Source organism: Varanus komodoensis, unplaced genomic scaffold (assembly GCF_004798865.1).
Source record: "Varanus komodoensis strain SLA01 unplaced genomic scaffold, ASM479886v1 scaffold92, whole genome shotgun sequence".
In the NCBI taxonomy this organism is placed as follows: Eukaryota; Metazoa; Chordata; class Lepidosauria; order Squamata; family Varanidae; genus Varanus; species Varanus komodoensis.
The window spans coordinates 1039786-1065420 of record NW_025336624.1 but is presented as its reverse complement, the minus strand read 5'-3'; the positions used below and the strand labels follow the sequence as shown (position 1 = coordinate 1065420).

The window sequence follows — 25635 nt, the reverse complement described above, 5'->3', positions numbered from 1 at the left end:
CAGATTTCCTGGGCTCGGCTCCCTGAACTCTGACCTGCTTTTTGGCAGCCCAGGTTCCAAACGAGCACACCCAGTCCTTGTGGGGCACTTGCCAGGAATTCAGCCCCATGTGCTGTGCAAGCAGCACCCCCCTTTCCCTGTCTGCTGCCACCAGAAGCAGTATGAGGGAAAGAAGGTTGGACACCAGGAATGGCAGCTGGTGCCGCCACTTGCAGCAGACCTTTCTGCATGTGTGCCACCAGTGCCACCAGCAGTGGGTGGGGATGAAGGTTGGGCTGGGAAAATGGTGCCTGGTGACCCTGCTCACAGCGCCCCTCTTCTGCATCCTGTAGCCACTCCTGACAGGAATGTTACCACTTGTGCAACAGGGGATCTGCAGAAGTTTGTGGATTTCCTCTTGGTCCGGCTTGCTTTGGAGGGCTGGGCCAAGCTTGAGAGGAAGTCTGTCAACACTTGAGGACCAGATCCTGAAAGGGTTTGTCCTAACCCAGCTGGCAGGCCACCAACAGGACTGTGGCTTGCAGGGGGATCAAGGGGATGGAACTACACCCTGGACCTCCCAAAACTGCCCACCCATGATTCAGCAGAATAATGAAGTTTACACTTATGTAAGAAAAAAACAGGGGGAAGGGAAAGAAAAAAGCTGGCAACTATCAATACTGATCAGTATTTTCTGAGAAAGGCCATGTACAGTCTTTTGACTGAGAGAGGTACTCACTTTGAGTGCCAGAATCTTTCTGCCATTGAACTCCAATAGAACTGAAAAAACTCATGTGAAAACTATTCATATATATATATATATGACAACTGCTTGCAGACTACACACAGCATCCTCTTTTAAAGCCCTGGAAACTGCCACCAGATAGCCCTACAGACAGTGCAGCCTCACCTCCACCGAGCAATTCAGAAACCATTATTTACCTGGGTAACTTCTTGTGACTTGCATCCATTCTCAGCTGTATGGCTGGAATGCATGTCTGTTTCTCCTTCTGCCCAGTTCTGGAATTACATGATAACCTAAGGAAAAACAAACAAAAAAGAGGGTAGCTGAGTACCATATAAGCAAAATCATAATCTTCAACTCTGTATTAATTAGGACAAGAGACACAGAGGGAACAGAGATGGTGAACTGCTGGCCTGTGGGGCTTCCTAGCCCATAAACCTCCTTCCTCAGCTCCACCCACAACAGTTATGCTTGAAACAAGCTGCCCATTAGCTCCAATAGGTAGAGATTTGTATATATGGGTGTACACTGGGAAAGAGGCTCTTAGGATGAAAAACGTTTCCCATTCCAAAACCAGAATCACAGACTTGGAATTAAGCAACAGGTCATCTAGTCAAAGCTCTGATAGAGAATCAGACAACCAGAAGACCCACAAAGATCAATCAAAGATCACTGGATAACCCCCACACCCCTGCTGGCTTTCTACAGTCATAATTGCTTTAATCAGTATAAGTGGGTTTATTTACATAAAAACCTAGGGGATTTTGGATTTTATTAAGTTTATTTATTCATTCTAGTTTCTTTCTTTTTTATTTTTAATGGTTACTTACACTTTACCCTCCTGGCTTGAGAAGGGGAACAGACTCCCATGCCCTGACCTCCTTGCCCTGTTGCTCAACTTGCAGTGATGCTTTTTCACTGGGGCTCAGCTGCTTTTTTCCGTTACTGGGGCACCTCTCACTTGCTTGCTAAGAGAGCCAATTCTCTTACTAGCTTGCTCCCTTATGTAGCTCCAGGTGGGCTGGCCCAACTGCTGCAGCCACCAATCTGATAGGAGGGGCCTTGTCTGAAAAGCAAGGGAGGCTGGGCCTGAAGTCCTGGTCTGCCCTGGCTTCCAGTGATTGGGAATGAATGAATGAATGCTAACTGTTAGTTGTCCCCTCTGGGACTGGAAAAGACCTTTTCACCTGAACGAGTCTACATTTAATCACAGCGGTGAGGATTGTGCTTGCTCAGTGCTGGAAGAGTGAGGAATTACCCACTGAGGAAATGATTTTAAAAAAGATTCTGGACTATGCAGAAATGGACAGATTGACTCTATCACTGAAGGAGAAAGAAGATACTGACTTCTATCAAACTTGGGACTTTTTTTATGACTGGCTGGAGATACGGGACTTAGTTTAGATTTAAAGATGTTTTTAAATTTTTATAAATTGATTTGAATATGATTATAGAATGTTAAAAAGATATGTTGTAAGGGGCTGACCCAGCATGTCCGATGTATTTGATGACTGATGTTTTTAGTTTTTAGTTTAAAATTTTAATAAAAATCTTTATTAAAAAAAACAGTGAATGAGTCACAATCAAGAGACAAAGGTAAGCGATTAGTGAAGGGCTGTTGTAAGAAATCCGACTTGCTCGGTGTGTGAGATAATCTGAGTGGCATCTGACCTCTCAAACCTGGGATTCCTGTTTCTGAACTTTGGTTTGTGAGCCCTATTCACGAGAAATCTGAGCCTACACAGGGCCCAAGCTGCAATTAGCCTTCCCCGATTTTTATAAGCAGTCTCTCCCACTAGCTCGGCCTGTATAGTGGTTCTAGAAAGTACAGAGATATGTACTGCTTTCCTTCCCCACTTCTAAGCCTGTTTAGTTGACTAAAGGTTTAGTTTAAATGTGGGCTGCAGGGGCTGGAGGTTCCTGCTAGCTTTTCCCTCTGAAATTTAGTTTCCAAGACTGCACAGGTTACTCCTCTGGGAATTTTGCCTTCTTGCTGTGCCCTTGTCCTGGCTTCCCTTTATCATCTATCAATCTGACATGATTATAGAGAGTAATTAATAAAGATATAAAAAGGGATCAAACTGCACTTACCTTCTCCTTGCCCTGTTGCTCAAGTCGCTTCTGGGCGGACGCTTTGTCACTAGGGCTCTGGTGCTTCATCACTGCACTTGGAACAACTGCCTTTCACTGAGAACAACTGCTCTTCACCTCTAGTTAAACCACAGACTGGAAACACCAGCCTCTGGTTCTCCACGAATCTGCTGTACTGGGGGCAGGTGGATGGCCAGGACTACAACGTACAAGCAGCAAATAAATGAAAAGGCATCTGGCATTGCTGCTTAACTACTTGGGAAGAAAGGACGGTGCGGAAAGAGAGTAAGCCCCAGGACTCTGTGCAAGGCTTATCACAAGACTTCCTGAACTCTGTATGCTGCAATCTTAAAAGCTGAGCACAGCAACCACAAGTAGCACTTCTATAAACTCAGATCTCCTGTCCAGAAGTACAGAAAAATGCCCTCGGTTCCACAGAAAACAGAGAGGTGATACAGAGCAGTGGCTAAACCTTTGATTGGCAAGGCCAAAGTCCCAAGCCCAAATCTTACTGAGTATCACAGTCCATTTAGTCCAAAAATGAACATAATGGAAGAATGTTGCAACTTCTTAGATATGCATGAATTTTCAGAGTACTAGGAAGAGGATGTACTATAACCCAGAGGAAGCAGAACACATATTTGCATACAGAAGGCCCTGGATTCTCTAGCAGAATCAGAGTCTCTAGCAGTTTATTTTAGGTAGAAGGGTTAAGAAAGGCCCTGAGCAAAAACTTGGAATTCCATTACTAGTCAGATCAGACTAGACAATACTAAGCTAAGTAAAGCAGTGGTAGGTCACTCCCAATAGTTTGCCTGTCCTAGTATAGTCTAACATGCTATGTACATGATAGGACAGCCCCATAACCTATTTTCAATGCCAGGGTTCAACTTAGAAATCATACATAAGCGTGCTTCTGAACATGCTTTCCTCTCCTTCCATTGGTGATATGCATCCACACAGTGCCTAAGAAACTGTGATCAGGAACCCAATTCTCAAATCCATGTATCCTTTCAGCAGCTGCTGAAACAGTTTCAGTTTTAACAGTATCTAAAATTCAACTGTTTCCCTAGAAACCACCAGTCCTGCAGGTTAAAGCTTCCATATTTCTTTGCTGTTCTCAAGGGTTTAAAACTGAGAGCTTGTTTAATTCTAACTACACGGACCACAGTAAGTCAGCTCAGCTCCTACTAAACACTGAAATTGTAAGATTTCAATCTAATGATATTTACTTGAAAGTAAATCTGATGATCTAAATGTACGGAATGACAGGATTTAGTTCCTTAATACCAGAGCACATGAAATATTGAAAGAGTTTCTGACTTTCCCTCATTATAAAATAACAATTTTCATACTCCATGAGTTTTTGCTTTTAACTAAGTCTCACTGCAAAACCTTGTGCGGACACTCTCAAATACCAACATTTACACATATAAGAGACCAAACAAAAGACATTGATGAGATCCCAACAATAACTTATAGAATCACAGAATACTAGAGTTGGAAGAGCCTATAAGGCCACTGAGTCCAACCACCTGCTCAGTGTAGGACTCCAATTAAAGTATCTTTGAAGACAGCTGTGCAACGCCTCTTGAATGCCTCAAGTGAGGGACAGCCTATGACCATGCTAGGTAATTGGTTCCCTTGTCATACTGCTCCAACAGCCCGGAACTTTTTCCTGGTGTTCACCCAGAATCTGGCTTCTTGTAACTTAAGGCCATTGGTCTGTGTCCTGTATGCTGGAATAACTGAAAAGAGATTGTGGCCCTTCTCTGTATGTCAGTCTTTCAAGTATTTCAAAAGTGCTACCATATCTGCCCTCAGCTGTCTTTTCGCAAGGATAAACATCCCCAATTCTTTCCATCTCCCCTCATAGGGCTTTGTTTCCAGTCTCCTGATCGTATTTGCTTTCTTCCTCTGAATCTTTTTCAGTTTGCGTCTTTCTTAAATTGTGGTGCCCAGAACTAGGGGAACCAGTTCCTCACATGATTTGGAAGCAATATTTCTATTAATGCAGCCCCATATAGCATTTGCCTTTTTTGTAGCCGTATCACATGGCTAACTCTTTCAATGTGATCTACAACAATTCCAATGCCCTTCTCACTTCATAATATTCTTGAACCTAGTATTTCCTATCTTGTAACTGTACATTTGGTTCTCTTTTCTTGAGTGTAGAACTTGGCATGTGTCCCTATTGAATTCCATTCTGTAGTTTTCAGCCCAGCACTCCAGCCTATCAAGTTCACTCTGACTTTCACTTCTGTCTTCCTGAAAGAGGGCATTTCATAAATGGGGCAGTACAAACCCATTTGATGACTTACATAAAGATCCACAATTATCTGGGATGCTCATGGCAAATATATTCCAAAACACAGTGGCTGCTGTCAATTGGCATAATCCTTGGTCTTTTTCCAGTAGAAGAGTCAGAATAGATTTAGAATAAGAGAGCACGAAAGTATCTGCACATTATTAGGACAAGAGCCAAGAGCAGAATTCTCTAGGTATAACTCCCCCCAGCAACAGCTTATTCAAACAATTTCAAACATATATATGTATACGTACATGGCATAGATATAAAGTTGATTAAGCATATCTTTTAGTTCAGTCATGCAGATCTAGGTAGAGTCACTCTACCCACTCACCTTGATGTTATCAATCAGGCAGTTATATAGATATTAAAACAGGAGCCTACACCCTTTGGTTGGCTGGCTATTAGTAGTCTCCAGAACTTAGTCCTTTAAAATAGCACTTCTCAGCAGTAGTCAAATTCCTCCTTTTTATGGAAAAAGCAGCTCTGAGCAGATGACAGACACCAAGTAATAATCTTGGGACACCAAGTTATAAGCAACAATAGTCCAGTCACATGGTGACTAAGTAAGAACTTGGAAACTTAAAAGCCAGTCATCTCGCAAACATGAACACTTTATTCCACACAACCTGAATAGCAACATTTGTCTTCACTGCTTGACTGAAGCTGTGATCCTGCATTTAGGGTCAATCTAGGATATTTTCAAATGAAACTTATGTTGGGCAATATCCAGCAGGCTTTTCAAGCTGTCTTGAAAATGCAGAGGGGTAAATTATTCCCAAACTATGTATATGTATTTTTGTTGATACATAAATTATTGGGTGTGGGGGTATAGCAGTGAGGCATGAACAGCTTTGTAACTCTGAAGCAACCTTGTGCTTTCCTACTGCCTTTTCCATTTTTTCAAACCAGAAAAATTAGTTAAGGAGAAAAGACTAAACAGCTACTTTGCCTTCTAATTGGTACAGCTATGAACCCTCTGCCTAGAAGAGAAAGAACTGTGGCCCAGTGGCAGAGGATATATGTGGCATGTAGAAGGCCCCCAAGTTCAATTTCTGATATCTCCAGGTAGGACTGAAAAACCCCCCTTGAACTCCTGGAAAGCTTGAATACTGGACTACATGAACCAATATCTGATTCTGTTTAGGGCAACCACCTCTACTCGTAAACACCCTTACCCTCAGCATATGTTGTCAGCAAGAAATACAAGCACCAAAAATGGTTGTTCCTTTTCCTAGCACAACTTACCCCCCCCCCTTCACCCCAATAACTGCACTTGGAAACAGGAAAGTTCACAGTAATGTTGCCTCACAGACTTTGGTCTTCTTACTTCCCAATGCCTTTACTCAAACTTTTAGGGGGGAAAGGTGAGAAAGGCAGGTGGAAAGAGTGGTGCACATTGCTGTGTTGCCGTGCTCTTTTTGGCTTGAGAAGCTATTCGTCCCTCTCCCTCCAAAAAATTCTTACTGGCTGGGAATATTTGGTTTAGCTGTTTAAAACTTTAAATATTTCTGTATTTATCTATTTTATTGTATTTTTTAGCTGTATTATGGACTATTTAAACTGCCCAGAGAGCTTTGGCTGTGGAGTGATATAGATAAGAATAAATAAAAATGTGTGCCAGTGATGGTGTGAAATGGCATTAGGTGAGTGGCACTAGCCTTATATCTGCACACATGTCACCCAGCCATAGACACAAGCGCAACATGTGACATGAATATCATACTCTGCCTTCTCAATCCAGAGGGGTTGTAAATGGCAAGGCATGAAAGAATTAAGTAAAAAGGGAAACTACAGTGGAAAGGTAAGAACTTATTCTTTATTTAATTTTTCACAAGTGCTCAAATTCTCCTCACAAATTAGATTCTAAAACTGTTATGATGAATTAAATCAGAACCACAAACACAGGGTAATGGAACATGAGCCCTGCCAACGACATAAAGACAAAAGCAATAAACATTACATATAATTAGAACTATTGAATAAAGTAGTAAATTAATCTATAGAGACATGAGCGTACTATCACATAATCATGTTTAAAAACAGATGCCAACAGCAGCTTTTTTCCCCCTTCCTGATAATTTGCATTACGACACTGGTGCAAAGGCAAAGGGTTAACTATCCTTCCTATGGTTCAAATCCTGACTGGGGCCTCACAGTTGTCCTTGGTATTTCAGTCTTGTATCATAAAGACTGTCACAAAGAGGAAGGAAAAGATCTCTTCTCACTCATCCCTGAGTACAGGATGCAGAACAACAAATTTAAATTGCAGCACACCAGATTCAGGCTAACCACCAGAAAAAACTTCCTAATGGTCAGAGCAATGCCACAGTGGAACCAGTTGCCTAAAGAGGTCATTGGCTCATGTGGATAATCAAATAAAAAAGACTCTACTGATCTAGCTCACCCTCCTCTGAACGCTAGGTATTTGTGAAAGAAAAAAAAGTTATGCTAGAATGTGACAGAATTGTTTGCTGCATGCACATACACACTACACACATTATAAAAAGGTAAAGGTTTCCCCATGACATTAAAGTCCAGTCATGTCTCTCTAGGGGGCGGTGCTCATCTCCGTTTCCTAGCCAAGGGAGCCAGCGTTTGTCCACAGTCAGTCTCCGTGGTCATGTGGCCGGCATGACTAAACACCAAGGTGCACGGAACGCTGTTACCTTCCCACCGAAGTGGCACCTATTTATCTACTTGCATTTGTATGCTTTCAAACTGCAAGGTTGGCAGGAACATGCATTATACCAGAGCTGAAATGTTTACATCCTAAGCAAGGTTTGCTTTAAACTACTAGAAACACAGAAACATACCAAGTCAGAAGGGATCTCCTGGTCCATCTAGTCTGACCCCTGGCACAAGCCAGCTCCACTCATATAATGTCCAACACGTGGGTGTCCAATCTTTCCTTGAACACTCTCACTGATGGGGCCTCAACCACCTTCTGTGGAAGCCCATTCAATATTGTAGGGGTCCTAACCATTAGGAAGTACTTCCTGACATCCAACTGAAAACCTTTAGCTTTGCCCCATTGGATCATGTCCTTTCCTCCACTGCAGGGAAGAACAGGTCACAACCCTCCACTATATGACACCCCTTCACATACCTGACTATCACTATAAGATCTCTTCTCCTCCAAGCTAAGAAGTCCTAGTTCCCTCAATCTCATCACTTATGGCATCCACCGCAATCCAGCTACCATCCTTGTGACACTGTGCTGAACTGGTTCCAAACCTGTTATGTCTGTCTTGTAACGTGAAGCCCAGTTGTGGGTGCACCAGAGTCTTATAGAGTGGTACCAGCACCTCTCTCAATCTAGAAGCTACACCTCTGGCTATACATCCAAGGGTGGCTGTTCACCCTCTTAGCTACCACCTCATGTTTAGCCTGTTGTTGACAAGATCACTTTCTCCAGCCACTTGTCCCCCATCCTGTATCTATGGCACTTATTACTGATTCCCAAGTGCAAGACTTTGCACTTATCTGTATTAAACACCATTCTGTTGTCCCCTGCCCACTTCCACAGTCTGTCCAGAACCTTTTGGATCTGAAATGACTGCTTCTCTGTTGTGGCCATGACCTCACTTTGGTTTTATCTGCAAATTTGGTCAGCAGACTGGGTACCCCCTCCTACAGGTCATTATGAAAAAGGTTGAATAGAATTGGTCCCAGAACTAAGCCCTGGGGGACTCTGTTCATCACTATTTGCCATCCCGATAACTCTCCACTGATAGTTACCCTCTGCTTGCAGTCCGCCAACCATGTCCTAATCCATTGGACATTGCATTGATCTATCCTGAAGCTCATCAATTTCTCAACCAGGATACCATGCAGCGCCTTGTCTAAGGCCCTGCTGAAATCCAGGTAAACCACATCCATTGTATCCCCTGCATCTAGCCACCCCCAAACCTTGTCATAGAACTCCACAAGGTTCGTCTGGCAGGGCCTATTTTTGTGGAAGGCGGGCCGTGTGGCTGAGAACCCCCCTTCCTTATGCAGGGTTTCTAGACCATGGGTCCTCAAACTATGGCCCATGGGACGGATCCGGCCCATCATGGACATCCATCCGGCCTGCGCCGCTGTTTGCTGGTCCCTGCGCGCACTTGCAGCGCGGGTGGGGAGGTGGTGGTTTGCTCGCTCGGAGATGGTTTTGGACTCGCTGGGAGTTCTCCGAGCAAGTGAGCCACGGCCACGCATGCCTGACGGCACCTCACCGGCCTGTGCCCCCAGGCACCCCCACCTCAGCGGCCCCCAATGGTCACCACAGCCTTTCAACTGGCCCCCTATTGAAAAAGTTTGAGGACCGCTGTTCTAGAGCTTTCCCTATTATGAGCTTTTCCACTGTCTTTCCTGGAATGGACATAAGGCTAACTGGCCTGTAATTCTCCTCGTCTCCTCTGCTAGCCTTTTTGAAGACTGAGACCACTGACACCACCCTCCAATTCTCCAGAACTTCTCCATGAGGCCAATGCATGTGAGAATACCCCTACCAATTCCCAAAGTACTCTTGGGTGTAACCCATCAGGACCCAGAACTTTCATAACATCCAGGGCCTTAAGGAGCTCTTCAGCTTCTAGGGGAGTGACTCTAATCTGTGGCCCAATAACCCCCATCTCATGCGGCACCCCAGGCACATCACCCCCAACCTGCTTTGGGGAGAATACATTAGCAAAATATTCATTTAACATATGTGCCTGTTCGCTGACATCAGTTACAGATCCCCTCCCTCTCTTATAAAAGGGGCCCACCACCTGTCTCCCCTTCCTCTTACTAGAAATTCTTTGCACATCTCAGCTCATAATCAGCTTTAGCCTTGAGGTGTCCTTCTGCATCAAGCTTCCTCTTCCTCCTGGTATGCCCTTTTGTTCACTTGCCCCAATGTCCAATTCCTGTACAAGTCCCTTTTTACTTCAGTCTTACCACCCCTCTTTGCATCCACAGTGGCACCCTCCTGTGCCTCCCTTCTTTGCTGATCATTAATGTTTACGCCCCCAAGACACCCCTTTTTAGTGCTATCCACCCATCCTGGACTCCCTTGTCTTCCAGTACCTTCTCCCAGGTTACTTTCCCAGCCTGGCCTTCAATTGACCAAAGTTGGCCCTCATGAAGTCCCATCTCCTAGTACTTGGTCTACTGCTCATCCCTGACCTCCTGATCTCGAAGTATAGGATGGAGTGGTCACTCCCATCCAGAGCTCCCCTAGTCTGTACATCATCCAAGAGTTCCTGTCCATTGGTCAAAACCATGTCTAGGATGTTACCTGCCCTTGTTGCTTCCTGGACCCTCTGGGTGAAAAACCCTCCTAACCGTTGCCACCGAGTGCATCTCCCAACTAATATCAGGGAGGTTGAAATCTCCCACTGTGTCCCTCCCTGCTCCAGTCTGAGCATCATCCAGGGTCTCAAGTTGACCCAGTGGGCAATAACATACCCCCCACTAGGTCCCTGCCCCCTCTAAAGCCATCAGTCTTACCCAGATTGCCTCCCTTCTACCCCACCCCTATTTCATTGCACCCTATTCCTTCTTTAACATACAGCGCTACCCCTCTCCCCTCTTTCTCTTCCTGCCCTTCCTAAACAGAGCATATCCCCTTATGTTGACATTCCAATCCTGCTTTTTTCCCCATTATGTTTCCGTGATCCCAACCAGGTCATCCCCACCTATTCCCAGGAGAGCCTCAAGCTCTTACTGTTTCCTTCCCATGCTCCTAGCATTGGTGCACAAAGATCTCAGCTCTTTCCTGTGAACCCCAACCACAGCTCCCCCAGCCTCCTTCTTCCTCCTGTCCTCCCTGGCATAGCTGGAACCCTCAGTGCAGTTGTCATATCACCCCCTGCAGACACTACATCACCCTTCCTCTGAGGAGCCTGTTCATTCACCTGACTGGTCCTGACTGGTTTCTGGGGGTTCCAGTCCCTCCCCTCCTGCATTAGTTTAAAGCCCTCTGGCCATAGCCTGCTAGAGCATTCCTGGTCTTTTTCCCCATCCCTGACCGGAAGTCCTTCGGTGAGGAACCAGTTGCCATGGTCAAGGAACCTGAAGCGTTCCCTCTACCACCATGCTCTCAGCCAGTCATTTGTCTCTGCAACCTCCTTTCCCTGGTTGGTCCATATCCACAGACAGGGCAGAGTGAAGGAAAGGCCACTTGGGCTTTCAGGCCCTTGAATTTCTTGCCCATAGGCTTGAACCCCTGAGTGAACTCACCCAGCCCCCACCTGGCTGTGTTGTTCATCACCATGTGGATCACCAGAAGCAGCTGTTGACCCTCCAAAGGAAGAAGTCTGTCCATTATGCTCTGGATGCATGCACTCGGCAAACAGCAGACTTCTCTCACCTCTAGATCTAGCTGGTACACTGCCACCTTGGTAATCCTTAGTAAGGAGTTCCTGACAACAATAACTTGCCTTCTTCTTCTCCCTGTGGAGACAGGGGACCATGTCTCAGCAGTCACCTCTGTGGTGGGGCCCCAGGCCGTGCCTGACTCCAGGCCGATCCGCCCAGTCCTCCAAGGGACCCATGGCTTCAGCCTGCTCAAGCAGAAAATAACGGTTTCTTGGCCTCAGCTCTGTGCCAGGCATCAGAGGTGGTGCTTTCAGTCTCTGCTCTCCATACCGCCCCTGCTGGCCCCTCCTACTACTTAAAATATTTCTAAAATCTGCAGCTAGTAAATAGCATCTTAATGTCTTCCCTCTGTGAGAGAAAGGGGGAGTGATCCTTCCAGATAACACCTGCTATGACATATTTGCCTTATCTAAAAGTAATTTATTTTCCTGCAGAACTATTGTTTTTAATAGGTAAATTTATGCAGAAATCTACCAACCAACCATTGAAGTCCGGGCCCAATTCAAGGTGTTGGTAATGACCTATAAAGCCCTAAACGGCTTGGGTCCTGGTTACCTGAAGGAGCGCTTATGTCCATATATGCCCAGCCGCCCCTTGAGATCAGCGGGAGAGGCCCTTCTCCAGGAACCCTCCGGGAAGGAAATTAGGAGGGTGGCTACTCGGAGGAGGGCTTTCTCTGCGGTGGCGCCCAACTTATGGAACACGCTCCCCAGAGAGGTCCGCCTGGCGCCATCGTTATTTGCTTTTCGGCGCCAGGCGAAAACCTTTTTATTTAAGCGGTATTTTAACTGTTAGTATTAACTGATTTTATCTGGCCAGGGCGGCTTATTTTATATTGTATTTTTTGGATTTTTAATGTTTATATTAATTTATTGTTGTAAGCCGCCCCGAGGCTTCGGCGAATGGGGCGGCATAAAAATGTTTTAATTAAATAAATACATAAATAAATAAAAACCAACATTTATACAATAAATTTATATGACTACCCAATCACACACACATGACACAGCTTAATTAAATTACTGTCATTATGGCTGATGGTGGCCCTGAATATTATAATCACACCTGAAGTAAAGTACAAACCTTACACTCTCCTGTTGGATCTTTTCCGAGGTGGTCCAGCCAGTCAGTTTTGCTGTGTGGGGAGAAGCTGTTGCCCTCATGGTAAATGCCCCTTCATACAAGTATTACTCTTCCCATAGCAAATTTCAATTGAATGGGACAACATTGTAGCATAGGCAAACCCTGTTCCTTACTCTCTGGTGTCTCCAGCCACTGACAATTCCGCAATTCCGTTTGCCTCTGCCCTGGAACTTAGGAAGCCGCCTTCTACAGAATTGGGCCGTGGGTCCATCTAGTCCAGAACTGTCCACACTGCTTGGCAGCAGCTCGTCAGGGTTTCGGTCAGGCAGTTTCCCAGCCCTACTGGGGACTGAATCTCGGACCTTCAGCATGTAAAGCGAGTCCGAACCTTCTGCCACTCAACTGCATACACACACCTCATCCTCGCGTCTGTATCTTGGTCACACAGAAAGGAGAAGTTACTGGTGGACAGAGACACGGAGATCCCGCACACGGTTTTGCCACATACCACCTTCCTTTCCTATCACTTCACATGCCTCGTCCTCGCATATATTATTATTTTTTTTCCTCCTCTTTTTCACCCCTAAAGTTTCAACCCCTTTTCCTGCAATGCCACTTCCCCCAATTTCGTACACTGCCATATTTCACTCGCAAAGCAGGGACTGGGCTCGAAGAACAGGAAGAGTCTCACCAGCTCAGCGACTCGACCGAGGAGCAGCTCGACAGCAAAAACCCGGAAGTAAGTCGACTCGGCGGCGGCGCTCAGAAGAACGCTCTTACTGACGTCACCCCGCCTCTTAAAGCTCAAATCTAGGAAAGTGTAGAGTGCCGCATATCCCAAATTTCGAGGGCTGTTGTGGCGGAGGCGATTGAGAGAATGTAGCTCACTATAAAAATGAATGGGAAATCAAGATTTTTACTGTTACTGTGACTGGCACAAGAACTTTACTTTTTAAAATCTAAAATAAAATCGATCTCTTTGCAGAATGGAAGCAGAAACGCCTTCCTTTCAGGGATCTTTTACTTTGGACTTGGATCGGAGAATCATGCTAAACTTCCAGTCACAACCACGGCATGATCGTGCGTTTCCTATAGATTTCTACGGATAGGTCTCACTTCTCCCCCGTGAAAGGGAGAAAAGGCTTATCAAATGTGTACTCAACAATTCCTCTGAAGAATATGGAGTTACGATGCTTAACTATCTCTGTACTTAGAGCAAATGATGGGCGGAGCAAAGTATGCCCCGATCCGATAGGGCAGAGGATTGAAAAAGGGGCGGGTCTTTCGGGCCTCCCTTAGGGGCGCCACTCTGAATCTTTTGCTTCCTGTTGTTGTTTAGGCCTGTTTATTTCTCTGCACGGACCGCCTACTCTACTGCTTACGTACAACGATTGGGATGGAGGAGTTTCTGAATCTTGTCTCGTTCCTCTGCTTTCCCGAGTTAGGAAGTTGAAAGCTCTTGTCGATTTGGGCAAAGTGTCGGAAGTACGAGCAAAGCCCCCAAAGTGTGCACTTTTCAGCACGCGCAGAGTTATTCTATTGGCATGCAATCTGGCTTTTTTTCTTTAGCGGTTTACATCGACCTCCACTCCATTTTATTCTCACAGCAACAACCCTGCGAGGTAGATTAGGCTGAACGTGAGCGACTGCCCCAAAATCACCCAGTAAGCTTCATGGCGAGTGGGAACTGGAACGCGGACCGCCTGTCCCAGCCCAGTGCTCTAAGCTCCATGCCACACTGACTTGTAGCATCGGTGCTGTGCATATGGGCACGACGGGCAAAGCCCAACAGAAGTAGCTTTTGCGGTCTTTCTTTGCGCCCGATCTTTGCCCCAGAACTGTCGTGATGCAACCTTCAGCTATGTCCAGTCATATGCCTTAATGTTCTTGGCATATGGCCCGGAGGCAAAACAAAGCTGAGCCTGAGAATTGGTGTTTATCAATAGAGAGGACTGATGGAACTGGAAGAGCTCCTTTGACCATGTGCTCTATTTGAATCAGGGCTCAGCTGTGCACAACTCCAGAGCAGTTTATTTATTTATTACATGTATATACTTTCCCATTCCCCCTAGGGCTCTCTGGGCAGTTTACAAATAGACAAAAACATAAAGCCATTCAAACCAAATACAACAATTTGGCAACTTCTGGTGATTAAGAAAGATTAATACATGGCATAAAAGCAGTTCAAATAAAAACAATATTAAAACCAATCTATTCATTAAAACATTGGGTAGATTAAAAAAAAAAATCACCTGACCCTGGAAAGAAAACAACACATGGTACCAGGTACAGCTTCTTGGGGAACAGGTTCCAGAGCTAGGACTGGTTTGCACATCATAGCAAATTGTAGCCTAATTAAACAGTTATGTATCTTTGCTTGAAGTGAAGGATGCCAGGCAGAAATTCAAGGTGTGCAGTGAGAGGAAAAGTGGCATCTGTTGGACTTGTGCCTGACATGTCCCTTTGTATGGGGTGGTGGTTACATCAGTCTGGCACTGTTGGTAAAATGCGGGACAGAGAGTCAGGAGAACTGGGGTTCTAGACTGTACTTAACCATGACTTTGGGCTAGTCATGATGATCCGAGGAACTGCATATAGTGGGGACCTGGACTAGCAATCTGCTATGGTCAATCAGTGTGCTAAACCTTCTAGGATGACTTTGATGGAATTTGTTCTGGTGCAAACTGAGTACCCTGATGTGATGGCTTGGGAAGAGGAAACAGACCAGCCAAGGTGCTGGGCAGTTGCTGTGGCACATGCAACCTAAAGGTAAAGGTTCCCCTTGACATTAAAGTCCAGTCATGTCTGACTCTAGGGGGTGGTGCTCATCTCTGTTTCCTAGCCAAGGGAGCCAGCATTTGTCCATAGACAGTCTCCATGGTCATGTGGCCGGCATGACTGAACACCGAAGTGCACGGAACGCTGTTACCTTCCCACCGAATTGGTACCTTTTTATCTACTTGCATTTGCATTCGTTCGAACTGCAAGGTTGGCAGGAGCTGAGACAGAGCAACAGGAACTCACCCTGTTGTGCAGATTCTAACTGGCGATCTTTAAACCAGCACAGCAGCACAGCAGTGTAAACCACTGCACCACCTGCATCCCATAACATGCAGCCTATGCTGCAGTATACTTGAAATTTTCAGGGGCCAGATCAAGAGGTTTTTTTTACGGCTGGCATCAGAACCAGACTGATGCATAATGGGCCTCCACAAGAGAGGGACTTTGTTTGCACTGCTACTGCTGTTGAAAAATAGTGGGTGCAAGTGAGACTGCCAAGCAAGGGAAAAGGGGAGCCTGGACAAAGTAAGGTACCCTGAAGAGAAATGTTCCTGATTTTGGGCTTTGATCTGGGATGGGTTCCCCATGGAGGAGATGAACAAGAAACACCCTGCTGTATTGTCTGAATGTTGGAAAAAAGCATTGCTTAGAGAAATGCAAGGCCACAGTACAGCTGCATGGGACTCCCAGCTTCACCACCAGAGAAATCTGTTGGGTTCACATGTCACAACGAGCAATCCTGCAGTTTTCACCGTTTGTATGTATGTGCAAGCACGTGTGCATGTGCCTGGAAGGTAGTAATTCACTGTGGTAAATCTTCTGTCAGCTATTTTATTCCTCCTAGTCCTCCAGCTTGCATCCCAGGAGTCACCAGGGAGAGGAATCAGGCCCTTGTTTTGATGTGAGTGATAGCCTCTGGTGCATGCAGAAGGGGCGGAGGGGAAATCCACTGAGTGGTGCTGCTCCTTTCTACTGCACTGCCCCATGGATTTTCTCCAATGCCACTGCTTCACTTGTGTGCAGTAGGAGTTTTCCCTGGCGAGTGAGAGGAGCAGCACAAAGAAATCCGTTGCGAGACAGATTCTCACTCCTGCTGCTCATGCAGGAGCAGCAGTGGGGGAATCAAGTGAGCAGCACTGACCAGCTGATTGCCCACTCCTGCTCCAAAGATCTTTAGGGCAGGAGGTGGAAGGAGCAGGATGCCGCTGACAGTTGCACCAAATGGCACCAAACCAATGCACTCTTTGCTTAGCCCCTTGGCAAGAGTGGCAGCAGGCAGCTCTTGCCAAGTGGCTCTGTGTTTCCCACCTTGGTACCATGATGAGTTGTGTTTTCCAGTTTGCATGACACACCAAGTAATTGTGGTACTGAGAAATCACAGAACAGACTGTTGTTTCTGTCTGTGGTTTCCAAAAACAAACATACTGAGCTGAAATACCATGACAGGCTTCAGATGATATGACAGAAACATCTTGCATTAAAAACACTGTTGATTGTTGTGTCATGCAAACCCACCCACCCTATGATGAAAGAGAGGATGCCTCTCTGCTGACATTTTATACCTGCAGAAGAACAATCCTGGGTGCTGCATATCTTGCAAGCCTGATGGAAGGGGTAGCAGGGCAGCTGCCAAGGACCCACCCCTGATCATACCAATGACTGACAGCTGATGCGATAGACACACCCCAATGAAATGTTTCCCCTGGATGGGGAACATGCAGCGACATTCTGTGCCGGAGACAAGAAGGATCTCAGCTCCATTTTGTGTCTTCCCTTACTGCTGTCTGGACAAAACGAGCAAAAGCTTTGCCATAATATGGCTGCTAAAAGTAGACACTGTAAGAACTACCTTAGACGACATAAGATGGGATTCCAGATCTGATCAGGAATCTATGTTGCAAGTCTTGCTTCCCGTGTTCACTTTAGTAATGGTAATGTCGCTGTCCTGAAAGGTCTTCCTTTGAGATCATTTTGTTGCCCCTCTCTGGACCCTTTCAAACCATGTATGAAACTGACAGGTTAGAAAAGCTTCTTGTACAGACTCCGTCCATCTCTGTAGTCCCTTCAGGAGCTGCCTACATGCTCCATGTAGTTCCTCTATGTCTGAATGAACTGTAACTATTCTTTTGGTTGTACATCCACAGCAGACTCTCAACGGTTGGTTTTTTCACTCCTCCTCCTCTGCCCTAGCCCTTCCTCTCTGCCAGTTGCCGATTCTCCTGTTGCTGCTTCTGCCCATCCTCATCATCCTCCCCACTGCTGCCCCCAAAGTCAGCACCACACCCGGGGCCACTGCTGACCCTCTATAAATGCCATTTAAAAATGTGTGAATAAATCTGGCACTACATGGACACCACATGATTTCTATCCCTGACACTGCAATTCTATTGTGAAGCACCTTTGTAAGCTGCTTCGATAGCATCACAAGGCCAGAAAACAGGATGCAATTATAAATGTTAAATGCTTTAAAGTCTAAAGTTGGGTGTTTAGGTACAGATAACAACAAATCAGTGCTTTTCAGAGGAATATATTTAAGAACATCTGGTATAAACAATAGAACTTTGTACAGTGTTCTGGATAATATACAGCAGCATTCACACACAGCAAGTGGTCAGTCTTCTTCTTCTTCTTCTTCTTCCCCTTCTTCGCCTGAACTTCTGCAGATACAAAGTAAAGAAAGCATATTAACATGCTTATGCTGAGATGGCTTTCCTCGCAAACTTTTCTTCAGCCCCATTACTCTGGCAAACTGGAACCTGCAGCCCAGCATCTGTTTTGAACTCCAGGCTTCTTTCAAAGGTGGGTTCAAGAGAAGAAGTGGAGAGATTGCCTGGTCTTGTGAGCACAAGGATTATTCTGAATCTTGGGAACAGGGAACAGACTTGTAGCATCCATACCAGATGGTCAGCATTTTATTTCCTGTCAAGACCCCCTCTGTACCTTTTAATGGCTATGTAACACCCTCAATTTAATGCATGTTGAATTTCTGCCAGCCAGGCTGCCATTAAAAGTTTTACTAGCCTTGTCAGAATAAGAAGGCAACCTTACATGGAGGGACTAAGAAGTTCATACAATGTGGTGCATGTGGAAAAGAGATATGCAGCATAAGCACAAATATTTATTTATTTATTTATTTATTTATAGCATTTTTATGCCACCCCCATCGCAGAAAGCCTTGGGGCGGCTTCCAAAGAAGATAAACAACATAGAATAACATTAAAAATTCGGAGCATCTCGGCAATAGTTTAAAACCAATAAATAAAAACAACAATTAACAATTAAAATATCGTTTAAATAAAAAGGTCTTGGCCTAGTGCCGAAAAACAAATAACGATGGCGCCAGACGGACCTCTCTGGGGAGCGCATTCCATAAGCGATGCTACAAAGAAATGGCGCCTTTGATGCTACAAAGAAATGGCGCCTTTGCAAACTTGTACTAAATGTTTGATTTTTTATTTTTTTTTTTTTTACATTTTTATGCCGCCCCATTCGCCGAAGCCTCGGGGCGGCTTACAACACTGGGAGGAGGAAAAACTCCTTACAAAAGGGAAGAATGGAAATCTATGGTAGAGAAGGCAATATGGTCCCTAAAAGTTCAAATGCCTCTCTGAACACATTTCTTGCCTTACCCCTCCTTTTTAAAATTAATACATTTTCTTATCGGCAGCTTGAATTGCTGTGAAATAGGCTGGTGTTGGTGCCGAAAACTGGATTCAAAGGGACTGTTTAGTGTTCTGGGGCTTCGACTGTACTTCTGCCATATATTCAATCATTTGGGCAGGTTACTTGTTCTTTGCTATGCCTCCTGTGGCAGCCATTTTGTGGTAGCGCCAGTTTCTCAAACCACAAAATGTACTCATTGCTCCAAAAATTTGCCTACATTTGCTCTAAATCCCTGATTTAATTTGTAAAAACTAAATATTTATTTATTTATTTATTTATTTATTTTATTTAAAACTTTTGTATGCTGTCACCATATGCCTTGGCATCTCGGGACAGCTCACAATATATATATGTTACAATACATATGTTACAAAATGCCTTGCAGTGTCAGGTGTCTTCTTAATATGGTAAATCTGAAAATACGTTCCAGCTCTAATTGAACAAGAAACAGCCAGGGGTGGACTGAACCATTACTTACTGCTTCTTTGAAGTACCTCCAGCACTTGAAGTGCCTTCTTCTTCTGCACCAGAAGACCTTAAAAGAAAGAACAAAAAGCAGAAGTTAAGGAAAGTTTCTTCCAGTGGAGCTCTTCAATAGATTTAGTTCCTTATCAGGAGTGCAGACTCTCTCAGTGCTTCCCTTGCATGATCTATTCCTCCACTCTAGTGATCAGTTCTATTACTTTTGCCCTTCTCTTCCTAACAGCCATTATCTGTGCATTTTCCCACTCTTGATCTGCAGCGACAGAGAGACACTGAGGTGAGTGGAAGCCCTTCACCCCAGACCATAGTATGGCCAGCTTCTATTCCTCCTCTACAGCCAGTAACTTCATCTATTCATTTTATTAGATTTAAACCCTGCCCTTTTCCTATTTAAAGAATTCAAAACAGCTTACATCATTCTCCTGCTTGCAATCTTATCCCCACAACAGCCCTGAGAGGTGGGTCAGGCTGAAAGTCTGTGACTGGCCCAAAGTCACCCAGGTGGCTCCATGGCTGAGTGGGGACTTGAACCTAGATCATCTGAGCCCCAGTCCCACGCTCTTAACCACTGCACTACATCGGCTCTACCGACTTTTATTTGGTAACTGTTGCAACCTTTCAGAGCCCATGAAAAGAGTACTACTAGCTTGGCCAGAGCAATCTGTACCATTACATGAAATTAAATCTGGGGGGCTTTTCTACATGAGAATTTTAACTGCCAAGGCTTCTGCTTCTGAATTCTGTGTGGAATTAAGACAGGCTCCTTTACACATATGTTTCTCCAGGGCTTTTCTTTCCTTTTCTAAATGTCCCGTTACCCAGACACGGGGTGGCACTGTAGTATAGCAGAATTGTGCAAAGGAGAGTTTTCTGCTGGCATTCATAGATATTATTATACTTTCCTCATAAAGGAAAAGGATACTATAGCACAAGAAAGACCCTGGAGAATGATAATGTTATGTAAAGCACCTTCAAACTACTGTGAATGAAGAATCACAAGCCGACAATAAATGCCTTGTATATAAAGGAATGAAAAGGCAACAAATCATTGCCTATTCATTATTATAGTACTGTTACTTGCTAGCCAGAGGGATAGAGACCTGCAGCTCAGCTGCCAAAATAACTTAGTCAGCCCTGACAGCTTCTTCAACCGCACAAGCTGACCTTGCAGGTAGGTGCAGTCTGCTGTGCTTCCAGCTCCACTCTGCTTTCAGCCAGCCCTCTGCTCTGTTACAGAGTGCCATATTAGATTTGACAAGTCTGGAAGTAAAATTGCTATTTCCTTGCACTTGAAGCTGAGGGCATGCAGCCAAATCACCCCAGCCTGGGCATACGTGCATCCTCTCTCTTCCACACCCTGAATTGGGCATCTCATTTCAGAATGCTCTTAAAAACTCAGGGCTGTTCCATTACACTGGACTGGGGTGGAGCTGTGGGTTTTCACTACAACTAAGACCTCCCACACTTGCACTGGGGCTCGGGGACCCAAAGCACATTGGTCAGGCCCATCTTTACCAACCAGGGTTGCCCTGGCACTTTCTGCCTATGCTTTGTAGGGAATGCAGCCATTCTTTTAAAAGGTGAAGAATGTGTGTTGCGGTGCAGGGCAGTGCAGAGCGCCCTGTGTGAAGTTTGTCTTTTGGGTTCATCTTGAAAATGTGGTTAATTTGCATTCCCTGTGAAAATGAGATGTCTTTAAAAATGTATTCTGATCTGGCAATCTTGCTGCTTTGCTGCTGCTGCTTGACTGCCTTACAGACCAGTTGTAAAATGGCCAGGCCAATGAGAAGGAAACTAGTCCTGCATAATTGATGCTACTCACTCTGGCTTTGGACTGGAGGCTTCAGCGGTGGTGGTGGTCTCTTCTTTCTCTGGTGTTGAAGCCCTGACAAAAAAGAAAGGAAGAATTTAAAGGGTGGCTGCTGTACCTAGGCCAGCTTCCTCCCTCAATCTGGCTAATTTGCTTTCAGTGCTCTTAAAAGCAAGTGGATGCTTAGGCTGATACAGAGCCCTAACCAGCCATGTACATGTTTGCACCAAACATCTGGTGCCACTTCGGGGGAATGCTCACCATGAGGCTGGTTGTCCGTTCCTTACTCAGTAGTGCAGCCTCTGCCACGTGAAAATGAAATGCTGAGTGCATGTGCCCCCAAAGGAGAACTCCACAGCCCTACCAGGGGACTGTCCCATGCAAAATCAGCTTGCATCCTGTCAGCCCATGTTTAATTTCATTTAATTCAAACTGCCTGTGAGGCACAGGGTGTGGAAATGCCAGATCCCTGCCCATTAATTGCCCAGAGATTGGCAGTTCTTGGTACAAGGGTGTGAGTTGTAGCAAATAAAGGCAGCTCTCTGAAGAGCTGTGCTTTATATGGCCAATTTTCTACTGCTCTTCAGAGAGCTGTAGCAGTATCAGTAGAAATGGGTAGGTGATGAGTGGGAGTTGGCGGATGGGCTGCAGTAGGGAGGTCAGGTACATGATAGATGGCTGGGGGACACACAAGCATCAGTATTCAGAGATGTAAAATTAATTTCATGGCTATAGATCATCCAACATTCCATTGTTGGGCTAGGGCTGTGGGCATGTGGTACAACGAACTTGCATTAACAGGGTTAATGTGATAAGCAAATCAGTATCCAATTGGTGGAGCTGGTAAAATGCTGAAGCAGACTGGTCCCTAGTGCTTAGATGCAGTGGAATAAGTAATAGCTGATGCTTTTAATGCTGCAGTTACTCACAGTTTCTTTGAACTGGCCTTTTTAGCCGGGGGCTCTGGGGGTGGCTCTCTGTTAAGGTAAGAAAAACAGACACAAGGAAAGTGACAACATTCAAGGTTGCTTACTCCTTCCTTCTCCAGTGGCCAAGGCATCTCAAGACAGCCACTGTTTGAAACAGCTCATTATTAGAAGTGTGCTACAAAACTAGACAACACAGTGTGTGTACACATCATGCGTATTTTAGTTTAATGTTCTATGGTCCTACAGGCCTTGCCTTGCTGAAACCACAAGTAAATCTCTCTTTCCTGTCCTAGCATGTCCCTTTATTTTCATTTCTTATTTTTATGTTCAGTCTTGTGTGCTGCTGGTGCTATCAGTGATCACTATGTGAAAGGGACACACCACTCTTCCAGTTCTTTAATTCCCAGGTTGAACTGAAGGGTGGCATTAATCTTCCCAATGAAACAGGGTTCCTCAAACACCTAGTAGAAGACAATTTCTTTCCAAACTGATCCTGAAAGCATGCTTCGCTCCTACGTCTGCAAAGACCTACTGCAAAAGAGCAACAGATGGGGAGTGGGAGTCCATGACAGGAATTGCCTCTTTCTAAGCCCTACTAAACTCAAGCTGGCCAGGGCACAAAATACCTATGGGTCTGTCCTTTGCTCCCGTTTGCTCCTGGATGGTTTCCTCCCCCATCATTGGTTTGAATCGGAGGGAAAATACACCAGCTCCAGGGCTGGCATAGTTTGCCTTCTTTTCTGGGGGCATGCCAAAGGATCAAGGCCTTGTTGGAAGCAGTGGGTTCAGTGCCCCCTTCAACCCTCAACCCAGCCCAATGCACCCTCAGAATGTCCCCCTTTGCCCTTCCTCCTGGAGCAGCAGTGGCAGTGGAGCGCCTGTGGTGCTGGAGCTTTCTGTCCTGATCAAGGAGGATTGTTCTCCATGGGCAGACTTCCCTCTCTACCTGAGGAGATGCATCCTCCTCCTAAGGATTGCAAGAACTGTCTGCTCTTAGAGGAATCTACTTGATTTTGGGAGAAGTCACTTATCTACTTTTCTCCAATTGAGAGGGGTGTTAAGGGCTGGTCCTCTAGGGTTGGAGATCCAAATCTTTCATGGAGCACCCTGAATGTTGTGGAGACCATGTGTCTCACCACCTTGCTGTCCATGGCCACTTGCTCAAGTAAAGGTACAGGAGCCCTGATGATGGCTGTTGCTTCTGATCCTTGAGAACTTGCAGCACCACACGGGCTTGGAAAGTACATATAAATAAGTATATCAAGTGTGTGTTTGTGTGCTGTCTTGTGGACCTGAGCCTTAGATCTCCCCATGCATTGCCCTAAGCAGCGCCTCACAAGGATGCAACAAACAGACCCCTCTTCGAGCAGGTACTTCTGTCGTGCATCAGCATCTGCTGTAGCAGATCTAGTCACATCTGAACCCCACAGAAAGATTTAACAAAATTCCCTGCTTCCAGCAGGATCCTTTTGGAAAGAAGCAAGGCTGAAGAAGGGAGTCATGCAGGAATGCAGTAGCGAGGCTCTTCTGAGGTGCTAACTTCTCTGGGGATTGCAGGGGCCTTCATAAATGTATTTCTCATGGCACACAGTATGCGGATGATTGCTCTGCATCATCCTTTTTGCGGGGTGGTTATATAGCACGAATACACACACACATATGGGTGTCCTTCCTGTCAACCTAACAGGAATCCACTTGTCCTTCAGTCGGTCAAAGAAAGAGCCAATTCTGCCTGGCAAGCCTCCCTTTCCTTGCCAAGAGTGCTTCCTCTCAAGGAGACTCTTGGAGGTGGATCAAGCCCAGGTTTCATGTTCCCCATTCAGGACAGGTGCAGGATGCCACCCAAGGTAACACTCTCTTCACAGCCGAATACAACTGGTGTATTTAAAATGTTTTTAGTTATTATATTTATTGAAAATATTTCTAGGGCATCTTTTGTCATGAAAAGGCATCTTATGTAAGAAACAGAAAACTACAGCACACAATTTTAATAGAATGCCCTAACTGAAAGAGAAATTAGAAAGCCTAATTAGAAAGATCTCAAAGTCAAGGCAAAAAATCCTCTAGCTGAATTCTCTTTGGAATTCACAACTTAAGAATTTTTCTAAACTATTGTTTTGTGAACTAGCAAATGCATCATTTTCGCACATGGTAGGCATATTGTGAGTGGAGCTGGCGAGAGCTGGGGGTCAGACTAGATGGCCCAGGAGCCCCCTTCTGACTTTCTCTGTTTCTATGTTTCCTCTATAACAGACTGCATTGCAGACAAAACCTGCTTATAAACCAAAGGGCTTAGCCAACTCCACAGCTTTGTACCACATGGATTTACTTACAATTTTATTGAACTGGGCTTTTCCAGAGGGGGTTCAGGTATCTCCGGTGGTCTGATAGAAAGAAAACAGAAGTTGCATGGAATTTACTACAGTTATTGGGTTTCAGGTGTTTTAGAGCTTACCTGTAAAAGAGGACACCTGGCCACCCTAATTTCAAGGTAAGGCTGCATGAATTTACCTTACAGTGGTTTACTTCACGGCCAAGATTCTTTTAACAGTTTCAAAGGGGATGGCTATAGCAGTTAAGCATTACTAATCAAAATAAATATACTTGCTGTACTTACAAAGAAACTTCATAAGTTGTTGTCAGCAAAGCCAAATTCCGCAACAGGAATACTTTATGCAAAAGAAGCAATCTGGCAATTTTCATTGTTGTACCCTGTTCCTGTTGCTTTTGTTAAGAATCAGAAGGCCAGAATCTGTGCAGAAGTGCCTCCTCTTCATTAGATTTCCCCCTATTTGTCAGGCAGGGTTGTGTGGCTCTATTCACTGTGCAACTGGCAAAAGAGGAAGCATTTCCCATAGCTGCACCTCCAACCTAAGAAAACTTGCATCTCTGAAGTTCTCTCAGTTACATAACTCTAAAATATAAGAGCCATGCCATGAAAAAAGGTGGCAACCAAGCCATGACTATTGAATTTGGTCCTGTTTTAGCTCCTATGATCTTACCACTCTGTTCAGTTTCCAGAAGAGCAGTGTTTTGAAAGAGAGAGAGAGAGAAGCTATGCAACTTACATAGGTTTGGTAATAGCTTTTCCATTCATACCTTGCATTGGCCCAGTTGAATATATCTTCTTCTTCTGAGGATTCCTCATCATGCAACTTATCAATCATATCTTTTTTCCGTATTTCATCCAGAGGCTGATACATGTCTCTGAGCCATAGAGGCTTATCAAGCGAAGAAGCTGCAGAGGTCTGAGCAGAAGGAAGGATTGTGAGCAGGGGGTCACCAGTCATTAAACAACTTCAGGGTTAGGGTTGTTGTAAACCTTTTTTCAGGTAGAAAAGCCAGTTGTTACCCATCACTCCTTCTAACTCTAGAGCAGGGTGGGCAACTTGTAGACTTCCAGATGTTGTTGAACTAC

General features: G+C 45.1%; 1 protein-coding gene across 7 annotated transcripts in view; it reads right to left on the bottom strand.

The window, feature by feature from the left end:
* The window catches only part of PLEKHM1 (pleckstrin homology and RUN domain containing M1), a 37397-nt gene extending 24081 nt beyond the window's left edge, over positions 1–13316 (bottom strand). Inside the window, exons 1-4 of one of the 7 annotated variants that reach the window (XM_044418675.1) lie at positions 12552–13235; positions 11461–11653; positions 2816–3014; positions 922–1017 (exon numbers count right to left, since the gene is read on the bottom strand). In XM_044418675.1, coding sequence (XP_044274610.1) covers positions 922–975 — 54 coding nt within the window. In that variant the 5' untranslated portion in view covers positions 976–1017; positions 2816–3014; positions 11461–11653; positions 12552–13235. The other 6 variants (XM_044418679.1, XM_044418678.1, XM_044418676.1 and 3 more) reach the window with 6 other exon arrangements.
* Positions 13317–25635: the final 12319 nt, after the last annotated feature.